The following is a 16,923-nucleotide window of genomic DNA, read 5'->3' as shown; positions in this document are numbered from 1 at the left end:
TCTGGGTGTGAACCACCTCCCCAAAAGAAACTTATGGGGGACTGGAGAGATTATAAAACTGGTTAAGTGCTTACTTTGCACGTGGCTGACTTGGGTTCATTCCCTGGCCCCATGTATGGTATCACTGAATGCAGAGCCAGGAGTAAGCCCTGAGCATCACCTGGTGTGGCCCAAAAACTGAAACAAAACAAAAGACAGAAGTTTGAATAGAATAGAGAATATTTCTCTGGTCCCAAGAAAACCTTTCTCTGTTATTGTCAGAAAATAAATGAGATGAAGCTACTTTGTTAGTAACAGCAAGGTCTTTGGCAGATATGTTGCTGTAGTATCTCGGTTAGGAAAATTTTCAATTGACTAGCTGGAAAAGAAAGGACAATATGGAAAATGAGAATTTTACATGCTGTTTTTCTTCTCTTTGATAGAATTTATTCTCTACGTGAGCCCCAGACACCTGTGAAAGTCATTGCACTTTCAGAAGCAGAAGAGGAAAGTCTAATACTCAATAAAGGGTAAATTTTATTTGTATTATGAAGCTTGGGAGTAGTAGTGGGAAGCGTTGGCCATACTCAGTGGTTGTTCAGGGGTCAATTCTAGTTTTTGCTTTGAGAACCATATGTAGTACCAGAAATTGAATCAGGTTTGGCTGCATGCCACACAGATGCCTTATCCTAAGTGCTAGATTTTGGCTTTGTATCATGAAATGTTTAAAATTGCTTATTGGAGTCATAAGTACAGTTTATAAGTACAGTTTAAACAACAAAAATCTACAAGATTTTTCAGAGGTATTTTTAGCACACATTTGGTAATATAAGAAGTAAGCAAGCATACACAGTGTGAATAGGTAACAAGAAGTTAAAAAAATCTGAAAGTCACTATATCTGCTAGCTAGCTCTTATTTCTATAAAGTTCTAAAATGTGAGTGGTTAAAAAATGATTCACTGTAATATCTTGAATAAGAGAATAACTTATAAACTTGCAAAATTATAGAAAATGTGAAAGATGAGAATGTTAGATGAAGGTCAACCAGCTGTTCTCTTAGTGTGGACTGACAGACCAGCATCTAGTGCCTCAGAACTTGGCGTGGAACATCTGTGACCAAGTTTCGTTTATGAATTCTTCCCACTTACACAGGGAAGGTTCCTGGCTACTTTGGCCATTAACAGAATCACCCATTGAGTTTACAAACCCTGTTTCTCTGGCCTTCTGATCGGTCTTTCTGGTGATTATGACATATGATCATCTACAATGTGTACATACAGTGAAGTTTTTAGTAGCAGTATTTGTTTTGTTTTGGTTTTGGCCTCACCTGACAATGCCTAGGGGTTACTCTTGACAGTGCTCCATTGGATACCAAGAATCAAACCCTACTCGGTTGCATGCAAGGTAGATGTCTTGCCTTGGAGGTTTTGTTTTTATTTTGCTTTGTTCATTGGTTGCTGGGAATGGAACTCAGTGCTCCATATGTGCAAGGCTGCTCCTCCATACTGTACTGCTGAACTTCATCCTAGCCTCCTTATCTAAGTCTTACTGTTTTGAGTTTTTGTAATGTTAATTCCTTTGAATATTTTATATGTAGCTATTCCATATTTTACAGATTGAATGTTTTGAAGTATTGTTTAGGGGAAGAGGGTACCTAAATCTCTCTTTTTCTCCTAGTCATAGTGATTTGCTCTTTTGATTGTCGATCTCTAAATACGAACTTATGTTTTTTTTTAATAACCCTGAGGTACAGTTACAGACTTACAAACTTTCGTGCTTATGTTTCAGTCATACAATGATCGAATACCCATCCCTCCACCAGTGCCCATTCTCCACCACCAATGTTCCCAGTATCCCTCCCACACAACCCCCCCCAGCTCCCTCCGTGCCTCTGTGGTAGGCACATTCCCTTTTACTCTCACTCTCCTTTTGGGTGTTATGGTTTGCAATACAGGTATTAAGTGGCCATCATGTTCGGTCTATAGTCCACTTTCAGCACGTATCTCCCATCCCAAATGAGCCCTCCAGGCATCCTTTACTTGGTGGTCCCTTCTCTCTCTGAGCTGCGTTTTCCCCCAGCATGTGAGGCCGGCTTCCAAGCCATAGAGCAATCCTCCTGGTGCTTTTCTCTACTATCCTTGGGTGTTAGTCTCCCATTATCTTACTTTATATTCCACAAATGAGTGCATTCTTTCTATGTCTGTCCCTCTCTTTTCGACTCATTTCACTTTGCATGATACTCTCCATGTTGATCCATTTATATGCTTATTTCATGACTTCATCTTTTCTAACAGCTGCATAGAATTCCATTGTGTAGATGTACTAGACTTTCTTTAATCAGTCATCTGTTCTCAGACACTCGGATTTTTTTCCAGATTCTGGCTATTGTAAACAGTGCTGCAATAAACATACAAGTGCAGATATCATTTCTACTGTACTTTTTTTGCATCTCCGGGATATATTCCCAGAAGTGGTACTGCTGGGTCAAATGGGAGCTCAATTTGTAATATTTTGAGGAACATCCATATTGTTTTCCAAAGGGCTGGACCAGCATTCCCACCAGCAGTGAAGGAGAGTCCACTACTCCCCATTTCGCGCCAACACCAATTGCTTTTGTTCTTTTGGATGGGTGCCAGTCTCTGTGGTGTGAGATGATATCTCTTTGTTGTTTTGATCTGCATCTCCCTGATGATTAGTGATGAAGAGCAATTTTTCATGTGTCTTTTGGCTATTAGAATTTCTTCTTTGAGAAAGTTTTTGGTCATCATCCCATTTTCTGATGGGATTGAATGCTTTGTTCTTGTATAATAACCTTGATATTAATCCCTTATCAGAAGGGTATTAGGTAAATATCCTTTCCCATTCTGTAGACTATTTTTGTATTCTGTTCACTGTTTCTTTTGAGGTGCAGAAGCTTCTTAGCTTAAGATAGTCCCATTTGTTTATATCTGCTTCCACTTGCTTGGTTAATGGCGTTTCATCTTTGAAGATACCTTTAGCTTCAATGTCGTGGAGGGTTTTGCCTATGTTTTCTTCTATGTACCTTATGGATTCTGGTCTGATGTTAAGATCTTTAATCCATTTTCATCTGACTTTTGTGAATGGTGTTATGTAGAGGTGTGAGCCCATTTTTTTGCTTGTAGCTGTCCAGTTTTGCCAGCACCACTTGTAAAAGAGACTTTCCTGCTCTACTTTATATTTTTTGCTCCCTTATCAAAGATTAGATGATCGTTTATTTGAGGGTATGTGTAAGGATATTCAACCCTGTTCCATTGATCTGTGGATCTGCCTTTGTTCTAATATCATACTGTTTTAATTATTACCGCTTTTTAGTGCAGTTTGAGGTAGGGGAAGGTGATGCCTCACAACTTTTTTCCCCAAAGAATTGCTTTAGCTATTTTTGGGGGCTTTTTGTTCCATATGAATTTCAGGAGTGTTTGATCAATTTCTTTGAAGAATGTCATGGGTATCCTTAAAGGGATTGCATTAATGCTTTGGGGAGTATTGCCATTTTGATAATGTTAATTCTCCCAATTCATGAGCAGGGGATCTGTTTCCATTTCCTCATGTCCTCTTTTATTTTTTGGAATAGCATTTTGTAGTTTTCTTTGTACAGGTCCTTTACCTCCTTAATTAAGCTGATTTCGAGGTATTTGATTTTCTGAGGCATGATTGCGAACAGGATTGCTTTTTTCATATCACTTTCTTCTCTCTCATTATTTGCATATAGGAAAGCTATGGACTTTTTTGGGTATTGATTTTATAGCCTGCAACTTTACTGTATAAGTCTATTGTTTCTAGGAGTTACTTAGTATAGGCTTTAGGGGTCTCTAAATATAGTATCATATCATTTGCAAATAATGAGAGCTTGATTTCTTCCTTTCCTATCTGGATGCTCTTAATATATTTTTCTTGCCTAACTACTATTGCAAGTACTTCCAGTACTATATTGAATAGAAGTGGTGAGAGTGGGCATCCTTGTCTTGTCCCTGGTCTTAGAGGGAAAGCTCTTAGTTTTTCCCCACTGAGGATAATGCTTGCCATAGGCTTGTGATAGATGGCTTTGACTGTATTGAGGAAAGTTCCTCTAATGCCCATTTTGCTGAGAGTTTTCATCATAAATGGGTGCTGGATCTTGTCAAATGCTTTCTCTGCATCTATCGATATGATCATATGGTTTTTATCTTTTCTTTTATTGATATGATGGATTATATTGATTGACTTGCGAATGTGAAACCATCCTTGCATCCCTGGGATGAATCCCACTTGGTCATGGTATATGATCTTTTTGATGAGCCGTTGGATTCTATTTGCTTATATTTTGTTGAGGATCTTCGCATCCATTTTCATCAGGGATATGAGCCTGTAATTTTCTTTTCTTTAGTGTCTCTGTTTGCTTTTGGTATTAGGGAGACATTAGCCGACCCTAGTTCAACTCCTGGCATCGTTTAGGGTCATAGAAACTGTTTGGGAGAGTTTCTCTTTCTTCAGTTTCCTGGAAAAGCTTGAGAAAAACTGGCAGTAGGTCCTATTTAAATGTTTGGAAGAATTCGCTAGTGAATCCATTTGGACCTGGGCTTTTGTTTTGGGGAAGACTTTTGATTACAGTTTCAATTTCTTTGATAGTAAAAGGTCTATTCAGATACTCCAAATCTTCTTGGTTCAGCCTTGGAAGATTATAGGAATGCAGGAATTTGTCCATTTCTTCTAGGTTCTCTTGTTTCATGGCATACAAACTTTCAAAGTAATTTCTGATGGTCTTTTGAATTTCTTTGGTTTCTGTTGTGATGTCCCCCTTTTCATTTCTGATTTGGTTTATTAGGGTTTTCACTCTTTCTTTATGACTTTTGCTAGTGGTCTATCATTCTTGTTAATTTTCTCAAAGAACCAGCTCTTGGTTTTATTGATCTTTTGGATTGTTTTCTGGGTTTCCATGTCGTTAATTTCTTCTCTAAGTTTTATTATTTTTTTCATTCTGCCTGGCTTGGGCTCCTTTTATTGGTCCTTTTCTAAGATCTTGAGCTGTTAAAAAAAAAAAGAGAGAGATCTTGAGCTGTGAAGCAAGTTATTTATGTGGGCCCTTCCTTCCTGAGAAATGTTTGCAGAGCTGTAATTTTTTTCCCTTGATAGGCTCTACCTGCATCCCACCTTTCTGGTAGCTCATATCTTCATTCTCATTTGTTTCCAGGTATCTTTTGATTTCCTCCTTGATTTCCTTCCTGACCCACTCATTGTTCAACATTGTGTTGTTTAATTTCCAGGTGTTTGATTTGGTCCTCCGACGTCTCTGTGTGATTAACTTCTATCTTCAGTGCATCATGGTCTGTAAAGATAGTTGATACGATTTCTATCTTCCTGATTCTATTGTGGTATGTTTTGTGACCCAGCATGTGGTCTATCTTGGAAAATGTTCTGTGTGCACTGCAAAAGAATGTATGTTCCTCTTTGGGAGGATGTAAAGCCCTGTATACATCTATTAGCCCTCTCTCTTCTATTTGTTTCTTCAGAGCCAGTGTTTCCTTGCTGAGTTTTAATCTTGTTGATCTATCCAGAGGTGTTAAGGCGGTGTTGAAGTCTCCAACTACTGTTGTATTGCTATCAATATCCTCCTTAAAGTCTATTAGCAGTTGTTTTAAGTATTTAGCTGGTCCCTCATTGGGTGCATAGATGTTTAGGAACGTGATTTCTTCCTGCCTTACATATCCCTTGCTTATTAAAAAAATGGCCTTCACTGTCTCTTCTAATCTTTTTCAACCTGAAATCTATGTTGTCAGATACTAGTATGGCCACCCTGGCTTTTTTTGAGGGAGTTGTGTCCTTGCGGGATTGTTTTCCATCCTTTGCCCTTGAGTCTGCATTTGCTCTGACTGTTCAGATGTATTTCATGTAGGGAACAGAATGTTGGGTTCAGTTTTTATTCCATTTTGCCACTCTGTGTCTCTTAATTGGTGCGTTTAGACCATTGACATTGATAGGGATTATTGTCATGGGATTTTGTGCCATCTTTCTATAGAGGTTTGTTGTGCCCATCGGGATTTTTCCTGTCTTAGAGTAGCCCGTTTAGTCCTTCTTTTAAACATCTGTGAAGCTCCTGAACTATTGTTTATCCATGAAGTAGTATATCATTCTTCAAGTTTGAGTGAGAGTTTAGCCAGATAAAGTATTCTTGGTGAGGCATTCATTTCTTTGAGTTTTTTCACTATATCCTACCATTGTCTTAGGCTTGGAAGGTTTCCTCTGAAACCTAAGTCTGCTGTAAGTCTTAGGAGTGCTCCTTTGTATGTGATTTCCTTCTTTGACCTTGCTGCTTGCAGTATTTTTTCTCTATCTGTGGTACACATCATTCTGATTATGACAGATCTTGGAGTCTTTTTACTAGGGTATCTTTTAGCTGGTACCCTTTAGGCTTCTCGGATCTGAATGCCTACATTCTCTAATTCTGGAAACTTCTCAACAAGATATCTTTACCTGTTGCTTTTTCATTGGGATTACCTCCCTGTTCTTCTGGCAATCCAATGATTCTTATGTTGTTCATCTTAGATTCAACCCTAGTTCTCAGATTCATCCTAGAGCTATTTTGAGGTCATTTCCCATTGTATGTTATTGCCTGTAGGTTTTCTGCAGCTCATCTTCAAGCCCACTGATTCTGTCTCCGGCTGTAGTCATTCTACTGTTGAGGGCACCCACTGAGTACTTTTTTATTTCATCTACTGAATCCTTTATTAGTGACACTTCTGTTTGTAATTTTTTAAATTTCTGCTCTCATTTCTTCCTGTATTTTATTGGCTGTTCGTTCCACTGTTTCTTTCATGTCCTGCTTTAATTTACTGGATGCCTGTTCCACCATTTCTTTGAGTTCATTGAACATCTTCAGCATTTCATCTCTGAATTCTTTATCAGAGAGATCATATCTGTGGGTAATCCCTCTTGAGGCTTCTGAAGTCTTTTCTTCATCTTCTTGTGGTGGGGATTTTTGCTGTTTCTTCATGTTGTTGTGGTAGTATGGAGGTGGTACCCTCCAGTTCACTATCAATATTCCCCTCTCAGTTCGAGAAAGGAGTCTGGATGAGCTCTCTTGATGGTGGTTACCTTTTTCCTCTTTTAGAATACTGCCTTCCTCTTTGGTGCACCTCTGTGACATGTGGGGTCTCTAGTGAAGCTTCAGAGGATGTGTTGTTTTATATTAGGAATGTATAGCTTCTTGTGTTCACCATTATTTTGGTGAGATTGGAATAGGCTAGTGGACTGTTGGCCTAATGTGTTTGAGATACCCGGGATGTTCTCCACAGAATTAGGTAATGGAGACTGAGATGTGGGTTCAGCGTGCTGGGAAAGGGGAAAATAACTGTGGCTGTGGCTGCTGCCCTGGAGGCCATACCCGCTGCAGCTCTGCACAGCTGGTGGAGGGAGCGGGGTGGCTCTGGAAGTGGGGTGCAAGTCCTCCAGATGCTGGGAGATATTGCCCTCCAGGTTCCGGGTTGGGGTGCCTGCTGGGAATGGGTTACCTGGCCACGGAGGTCTGCACACCTGGTGGAGGGAGCCAGGGCGGTGCTGGAAGCAGGCTGCAAGTCTGTGGAATGCTGGGTGAACTTAATGTTTTCTTGACTTTTTTTTAAAATTATTTATTTTGGGACTCTCAGCCACACCTGGCAATGCTTAGGGGTTACTCCTGGCTCTGTACTCAGGGAGCAGTCCTGGTGAGCACATAGGGTGCCGGGAATTGACCCAGCCACATATAAAGCACTGCGTTATCTCTGGACCCTGTTTTGTTTTGTTGATTTTAAAATACTGGGAATATTGACAAACTGAACTTGGAACATGTTCCTCCAGAGATTTTTTTTTTTTTTTTTGCTTTTAGGGTCACAACTAGAGATGCTCAGGGGTTACTCCTGGCTTTGCACTCAGAAATTACACCTGGTGGTGCTTGGGGAAACCACATGGGATGCTGGGGATTGAATCCAGGTTGGCTATGTGCAAGGCAAATGCCCTCCCCACTGTACTATCGCTCTGGCCCCTCCTCTAGATATTTTTATCTGTTTCTGTGAAGGACTTTGAAGTTGCCACTGATTTAGACTAGTTTGATTCTTTTTGATAATTTTTGAATGGAGAATTTCAATGGAATGATTTTAGTATCTAATGATACCAGCTTCTTAAATCCCATCCTAGAAAACATGTAACTCTGGGAGTTGATAGGCACTCTTATTGAGGATGTTTTCTCCCTTTCAGTGTGCTTTATTTATTCATTTATTTATTTATTTATTTATTTGCTTTTTGAGTCACACCCAGCGATGCTCAGGGGTTACTCCTGGCTTTGCACTCAGGAATACTGGCGGCGCTTGGGGGACCATATGGGATGCCGGGGATCGAACCCGGGTCGGCTGCATGCAAGGCAAATGCCCTACCCACTGTGCTATCGCTCCGGCCCTCAGTGTGCTTTTAATGTTTACTGGTTTCCTTTTGATAGGCACTTTATCTAGAAGAGGACCAAGTAGAGCAAATGCAGTTGTTAAGCAATTTAGCTCTAGTGTTAACACAACTGAGTTGTGGGTTGTTTGTTTTTTTTTTTTTTTTTTCAATTTCTTTGGGGTGGGGAGAATATTCCTACATTGATATGCAGAGTTTGTTTCTTGTGGTACTTGGGGTACCATGCGAATATTGGGAATCAAACCCTTAACAAAGCAAGTAACCTACCACTAAATTACATCCCCACCTAGTGATTTAGTTCTAATCTCAACTTCTCAACTCTGTTGAGAACAGAGTTGCAACTGTGACATCTGGGCAAGTTCCTGAGTTACACTAAACTTCATGTGCATGGCAGTATATATATATATCTTGACTATAAAAATAATAGTGCTCATTTATAGCACTATTATAAATGAGTTGTTTTGTTTGTTTAGTGCAGATTAAATGAGATTATACATGAAACATGTGTGAGGACTAGGGACATGACTCAAAGAGTCAGAGTGCATTCTTTGCAGTTTGAAGTCCCCAGTTAGATTCCTGGCACTGCATTCAGATCCTACGAGAAACATCAAGAGTGACTCCTGAATATCATACTCTAAATACTGCCAGGTGTAGCCCAAAAAACAAAGCAAAACAAAAATGCTTGACGTGTCTTGGCACAAAGTAAGTACTCAATAGTTGATAACTATTTAAAATACCATTATGTTAAGTTCTACTTAACTTTGGAGGTGTCTCTTTAAATTAACTTTTGTTTCATTATCTTCTTTTTTCTTTAAGTCTATCTCAGGTGGTTCTTTTATTACATATATTATTTTCTTTTTTCTTGTTTTCTTTTGGGCCATACCTAGTAGTGTTCAAGTCATATTCCTGGCTCTGTACTCAGGTGTCACTCCCGGTGGAGCTTGGAGGGGTATCATGTGGGTTGCCAGGGATTGAACATAGGTCGGCTGTGTGTGAGGCAAGCACCCTATCTGCCCCTGTTGTATATTTTGAGGTCTCTTGTTTTTTCCCTCCTGATGTCAGTTATGTACTCTGAATAAGTACCTCTGAATGTCTCTCAGTTATTTGAGTCTATAATTTTGTTTCTTTTTTATTTTTTAATTTTTTTGGGGGTGGGTCACACCCAGCGATGCTCAGGGTTTACTCCTGGCTCTGCACTCAGGAATTACTCCTGGCGGTGCTTGGGGGACCATATGGGATGCCAGGGATTGAACCCAGGTTGGCCGCGTGCAAGGCAAACACCCTCCCTGCTGTACTGTCGCTCCAGCCCCTGTGATTTTATTTTAATCATATTATTTAACTTTTGTTTTGTTTTTTTGGGGGGTAACCCCTGGTAATGGTCAGAGATTACGCCTGGCTCTGCCCTAAGGAATTGCTCCTAGCAGTGCTTGGAGGACCCTAAGGGATTCTGGAGATTGAACCCGGGTCACCCATGTGCAAGGCAAATGCCCTACCCACTGTACTATTGCTCTGGCCCCTATTCTTTAATTTTTATTAAATTGACTAATAAGCCATTTTAGGTAACGGTTATGTCAAGTTTTAAAACATAGAAATAGTGTGTTCTAGGACTGGCAAGATAGTACAGATAGTATGCTTACCTTGCATGTGGCTAACCCAGGTTCAGTTTCCAGCATCCCATATAGTCTCCCAAGCACCACTAGTAGTGATTCCTGAGTGCAGAGCCCTGAGCACCACTGGGAGTGATGGAAGCCCCGTTCTGCCACCCCCAAACAAAATCAAACAAGTAGCATGTTCTATCATTTGCCATTCCAGGTTATAAAATAATATAATTAGGAAACTTAATGGAAAATTGTAAGAAAAATGATTGTGTGTGTGTGTGTGTGTGTGTGTGTGTGTGTGTGTGAGATCTCCTGCATCCTCTGTATAACTATCAAACTGTCAGTAAATCAAGTCTTCCTACTTTCCTGCTTCCACATAACCATTGGTTTTCCAAAATATATCATGGCCTACAAGTATTGTTAGGTTTGCCTCAGACTCCCTCACCAGTTTCATTTCTCTATTATATCTAGCCTCTTTCCTGTTCCTCAGACAGAATTCCCTTATTAGAGCCTCTGCCTTTTCTTTTTTTTTTTAAATTTTTTATTAATGAATCACTATGAGGTACAATTACAAACTTATGAACTTTCATGTTTGCATTTCATTTATATCCCTCCACCAATGCCCATTCTCCTCAATCAATGTTCCCAGTATCCCTCCCACCACCCCCACCCCAACCCCCACCACCCCACCCTGCCTCTGTGGCAGGGCATTCCCTTTTGTTCTCTCTCCTGTTGGATGTTGTAGTTTGCAATAGAGGTATTTATTGAGTGGCCATCATGTTCGGTCTATAGTCTACTTTTGGCACGCAGCTTTCAACCTGAGTGGGTCCTCCCAATAGTCTCTACTAGGTGTTCCCTTCTGATTTCTACCTCTTTTTTTTTTTTTAACAACACACAGTAAAATTTATTCATATTAATAACTCCATTTGTCATGGAGGTTGTTGCTTAGATGTATGGGATGGCACATGCATGCTGGCTCTCTGAGGTTACACAGGTGCTGGCTCTCTGAGGTTACACAGGGCTGGCTCTCTGAGGTTACACAGGGCTGACTCTCTGAAGAGCCTCTGCCTTTTCTCCTCTTTCCCCACACAACCCCAGACTTGCTCTTTTACTTGTGAGTTTCCAAAGAAAATGTGGGCACGCATGGGACTCAAATGTTTGGTGAACCGTTCCCTTGGCCAGCCCATGGCAACGGATGGACGAAGGCCTGGGGAACAGAGAAACAGAGAATGGGCTGGTCGGTAGACAGTTTATTTCTCTCTCCTCCCCAGCACAGTCTGATCTCTCCCTTATAGCAGACTTGTAGTCATAGTTTTGGTTGAGTCCCAGTCAGTCATCATAGTTCCATTATCCTAGTCTCCTCCTAGTCCTTCTCTGGTACCATGTAGGGTGTCTTTCTTCTAGTTTCTCTTTCCCCTTACAGCTTAGTTATATAGAAATCATGAAGGGTGAGGGTATACATAGGTGGGGTTGATTGTCATAGCAACAAACAGATGTAAAGCCCCTCCTTCATGGGAAGTTCAAGGATAATTCAAGGACAAAATCTCATCTGAAGGTTCAGCATTCCAAATTACTAGGAGATCCCCTCAAGTGCAGGATTCCATCTAGGGTGTATTACTTTTTCCTTTCCTCAGCTAGTAATCCATTTAAACAATCATAGTAAATTTACTTCATAATAAATATTTCTAGTCATTTTGTATAAACACAATAAGAGATATATTATGCTTAAAGGTTGGCTTTTCCTGGCACATCTCGCTGTATATTCCAGATCAGAATCTTTAGGCCAGATTAGTCTTTCCTAACCCCAGCAGGGCCCATATTCAGTCACTTCTTTTTGGGTCACGACAGAGTTTGTTCCATGACCTTGCTTATTATGGCACTTAGCTTGTCCCTTTCCAGTGCCAAGATAGCTTACAGCTTGACCTGAGTTCATCCAGTCCCTTCATCAGGACCCCTCCTTTTGGGGGTATTAAGTAATAAAGGCAGCTGAGACTTAAATGTAATGGATGCCCAGGATTAAATATTATTTGGAGTCAATTAACTCCCATGTTACAAAGCACAGCATCAACGGTCTTCCTGTGTCTGTACAAAAAGAACATTGCTAAATAATCATGCAAATGACATAATGGAAAAAGATAAGCAATATTGGTTTATTAGTGCTTGATGGAATTGAGTGTGCCTCAGGGGCACTGTTGTGGGAGTAACTCAATGAATCTAAGCTCTCTGCAGGAAGAACAAGGACAACTCAATATTATCCAGCAACTTCCTTAGATATGTGCAGAAGTATAATCTGACATTCCTTATTCCTTGACCATTTAAAGTAGCATTTTGAGGGGCTGGAGCTATAGCACAGCGGGTAGGGCATTTGCCTTGCACGCGGCCGACCTGGGTTCGATCCCCAGCATCCCATATGGTCCCCTGAGCACTACCAGAATTCCTGAGTGCATGAGCCAGGAGTAACCCCTGTGCATGGCTGGGTATGACCCAAAAAGCCAAAAAAAAAAATTAAAGTAGCATTTTGATAAAACATTTTCTTTATTTGTAAAAGAGATTCCTCTTTTAAAAAGTTTTCAAGTTGTTATGGAGACTACTTCCAGTGTGTTGGAGATAGGAGGGCATGCAGTGTTGGGAATCAACTCAGGGCTTCACACATGAAAAGCATTTGCTCAGCCATTTGAGCCATATCTTCATCCCTCTTATCTACTTTGTTTTTCTTTATAACATCATTTTCTGATTTTTCGTTATGTACTTACTCTGCTTGTTATGTCTCTTCACTTTTGGATAGGACCTTTGTCTAATTAAATTCTCTATTAATAGAATTTATACTTACCTGGCACAGATTAGAAATTTAGTTAATTCTTATGGAATGAATATATTCTGCTCAGAGGTAATTATTGATGTGTTTTCTTCCTGTTTCTTTTTGGTATATGTCTATTTCTGTCTGTATATTTAAATTATCAATTTAGTAGCACTATCATTTTATGATTTCTTTCATTTAATTTGATAAGGACATTTCAATGTCTTTTGATGCTTTTATTATTGTAATATTTTACCCTCTCATTTCCTTGAATACAAATTTCCATTCCCTCCTCCTTTTGTTGGATGTTTCCTTTTCCTGTTCAGTAAAGGTAGTTTTTAATTTTTTTTTTTCAGGAGGGCATATACTGCATCTCTGGGAGAAACAGCGGTTGCGTTTGACTTTGGGCCATTGGCAACAATCTCAAAGAACATGTTTGGACAAAAAGGCAAAGATGAAGTTGTGGCATACCCATTATACATCTTATATGAGAATGGAGAGACTTTCTTGACGTATATTAGTCTATTACACAGGTAAGTTGAGTTAGCCTACTTGAGATGAAAACCGAACTTGTGCTACTGGATAGATTTCTGTTATAGTTAGACTAAACTTGGTGTTTTTGAGTTCATGAAAGTGTTAGGGCTTTTTGATGCTTGGCTTAAATATTTTGGAGAGGATTGGAACAATAGTACAGCAGCTAGAGCATTTTCTTTGTATGTGACTGACCTGATTTCAATCCCCAACACTCCTGTATGGTTCTTAGAGCCCCACCAGGAGTGATTGCTGAGTGCAGAGCCAGGAGCAAGCCCTGAGCACTGCTGGGTGTGGCCCCACAACAAAAACAAGAAATTTGGAGAAAGTTGGCATAGATCAGTTTAGCTTTTGTTTCTTCATGTATTGGAAAAATTTTTTTTGGGGGGTGTCATCTTTTAGTCCACCCTGCAGTGCTCAGGGCTTAATACTGGCTTTGTGTTTGGGGATCACTTCTGCCAGGCTTAGCGGACCATATGGAGTTCTGGGGATCAAACCTGGTGGACCACATGCAAGGCAGGTGCCTTACCTGCTATACAATCACTCTGGCCCCTGTTTGGAGAAATTCTATAGAATGCTTGGATGATCACTCAAAATAGACTAGATTTATTTCCACAAAGTTAGCTATAAAAAGTATTCTATTATGATATGAATAAGAGAAGTTGGGGTGGTTGGTTACATATGGTAATTTAATATGTCCCAGATCTGAGAGAAAAAATATATATGCATGTATATATCATGTGTGCAAGAAAAGGTAATTTTTCATATCACAGTAGTAGTACAAGATAGAAAAACCCTTTGGAAGGAGAGATTGTTCTCACTGAAGAAGGTAAACTTTTTGTAAAGAGAATATGATGAACATGTTACTTGCTGTTAATATTTCCCAAATATATATTTTATTCTTTTTAGCTCTGGAAATATTGGGAAGTTGTTAGGACCATTGCCTATGCATCCTGCAGCTGAAGATAACTATGGTTATGATGCTTGTGCTATACTCTGCTTACCGTGTGTCCCCAATATCTTAGTGATTGCTACTGAATCAGGAATGCTCTATCACTGTGTTGTATTGGAAGGGGAAGAGGAAGATGACCAAACAGTGAGTCAAGCCCTTTATGTGTTTATGTATGGCACTTTTGCATCTTTTAGGAATTAAACTCTAAAGGCATATTTTAAAATTAAATGGGGGTGGGGGGGACAACAGAGATAGCTCAGTGGGCTGTGGATATACTTTGCACATGGGGATGTGTTTTTAATCTTTGTCATAGGGAACAACCCCTGAACACCGCCAGGTACAATGCACATGCTTATGCTGGACGTGTTCAATATCTAGCACCATAGTCTCCTAAGCACTGTCAAGAGCTATTCCTCAGCAGTGTCAGGAGTAACCCCAGAGCATCATCTTATGAGGCCCCAGAACACATGTTTTACTTAAACAACTAAATGGAAAGAAGTTAGAAAATGTCAACTTACTTGGTTTACCAAATTATATATATTTTTGAACTCTAAATTGTAGTTTTTAGTGATAAGGAATCTTAAGTTGCTGAATTGGTTCATCTCTAAACTTGTTTATGTACATCTTCCTAAAAGAGACCTTTCATTCTCATTTAAGAATAACAAGGCATTATGGTGAAGTAGGAATGGGTTAAGGGGAGCAGACACTTTGGTGGAGGGTATAGAGTTGGAACACTGCATGCTTGAAACTATCATAAACAGTAGTGTAAATCACAGTGCTTAAAGTCAAAAAGGCAGGGTGGCAGGGTACTGCTAGACTAGAAGGTAGCACTGTAGCACTGTCATCCCGTTGTTCATCGATCTGCTGGAGAGAGCACCAGTAATGTCTCCGTGTGAGACTTGTTACTGTTACTTGTTACTGTTTTTAGCATATCAAATATACCATGGGTAGCTTGCCAGCTCTGCTGTGCAGGCGAAATACTCTCGGTTGCTTGCCAGGCTCTCAGATAGGGGCCAAGGAATCGAACCCAGGTTGGCGCATGCAAGGCAAACGCCCTATTCACTGTGCCATCAAGAATTTGAAAGCACTATTTGATTCATATATTTTCTTTTGTTTTCAATATTTACATTTTCAGGTGAATGGGAAAGACCAGAATGACAATGCTCTCTTTTTGTTTGCAGTCAGAAAAGTCATGGGATTCGAGAGTTGACCTCATTCCTTCACTGTATGTGTTTGAGTGTGTTGAGTTGGAGCTTGCCCTGAAGTTAACATCTGGAGAGGATGATCCCTTTGATTCTGACTTTTCTTGTCCAATTAAGCTTCACAGGGGTAAAGTATTCATATCCCACTATATTTATGCTAAAATGACCACAGACTGTTTTTGTAATTAATTTACAAAATTAATTTACAAAAGGGCTGGTGTGGTTCTAGCCTTTTAAAAATTCACAATTTTCTTTTGGCCTTTTTTTTGTATTTTAGCTCCCAAAAAATTGAGCATATTTCACAAGTTTTAAGATAGTGTGGTTTTTTTTTTTTTTATGACATTTTATAATTTTGGCAGTGCTCAGGAACTACTTCTGGCTCAGTTGCTCAAGGGTCACTCCCAGTGGTGATGTAAGGGACTGTGCAGTTCTGGTAATTCTACCCTGGAGTATGCATGACATGTACTCCAGGTCTTTGAATTCTCTAGCCCCTAAAAACTGTCTTTAAATCCATATTATCAAGATCAGTAAAACTTCATATTTCACATCTGATTTACTATGACAAATATTCATTGAGCAATTGCACTAGAGTTGTTTTAGTATCCGTGCTGTAGGAATAAATGTTTCAGCAATTTTATGTAAGGAGATGTGTGCAAGCAGAGATTCTATACAGAGCTACCTTTTTAAAAATTTGCATTTTTTATTTTTGGGTCACACTCAGCTATTCTCAGGTGTTACTCCTGCCTCTGCACACAGACTGCTACCTTTTTAAAATTACCATTTTATTTTGAAGAATTGTAAATGTATATAGATAGGCATAAATGTCTTGGAACTGGAGAGATAAGTTTAGTGATTAAGGCACTTGCAATGCAAGTAACTGACCCCAGCTCAGTCCTCATCATTTTTAGTAGTGATCCCAATAACAGAGCCAGAGCCAGGAATAAGCTCTGAGCACCTGAGCCTACCGGGTGTTCCCTTCCACCAAAAAAAAAAAAGCCCTTTAAAACTGACAAAGTAGGGGGCTGGAGCGGTAGTACAGTGGGAAGGGCATTTGCCTTGCACGCAGCTGATCCGGGTTCGATTCCCAGAGTCCTGAGCACCGTCAGGAGTAACTCCTGAGTGCAGAGCCAGGAGTAACCCCTGAGTATCACCAGGTGTGACCCAAAAACCAAAAAAAAAAAAAAAAAAAAACTAACAAAGGAGACATAACTATTATCCAGCACAAGTAGTGTGTATGGTTTGATAAACTCTTGTTTTAATATATTCAAGATATCAAAACTAGGACCGGAGAATTAAAAATTTAAGATTTCAAAACCATGGTGCCAGAGTGGTAGTAGGGTGTGTGGTTTGCACTCAGGCAACTCTGGTTCAGTCCCTGAGACCCCATATGGTTTCCTGAGTCTGCCAGAAGTGGCCCCTGAATGTAGAGGCAGGAATAAG

General features: G+C 39.9%; 1 protein-coding gene across 1 annotated transcript in view; it reads left to right on the top strand.

Annotated features, from left to right (window-relative positions):
- The window catches only part of NUP88 (nucleoporin 88), a 36,831-nt gene that overhangs the window by 6,568 nt on the left and 13,340 nt on the right, over positions 1-16,923 (top strand). The window contains exons 4-7 of the mRNA XM_055133827.1: positions 423-509; positions 13,155-13,331; positions 14,239-14,425; positions 15,463-15,610. Of these exons, the coding sequence (XP_054989802.1) occupies positions 423-509; positions 13,155-13,331; positions 14,239-14,425; positions 15,463-15,610 (599 nt within the window). The remainder of the gene's footprint in view (positions 1-422; positions 510-13,154; positions 13,332-14,238; positions 14,426-15,462; positions 15,611-16,923) is intronic.

This window comes from Sorex araneus, chromosome 3, assembly GCF_027595985.1.
Source record: "Sorex araneus isolate mSorAra2 chromosome 3, mSorAra2.pri, whole genome shotgun sequence".
Lineage (NCBI taxonomy): Eukaryota > Metazoa > Chordata > Mammalia > Eulipotyphla > Soricidae > Sorex > Sorex araneus.
This window is presented reverse-complemented; position numbering and strand designations above follow the sequence as displayed.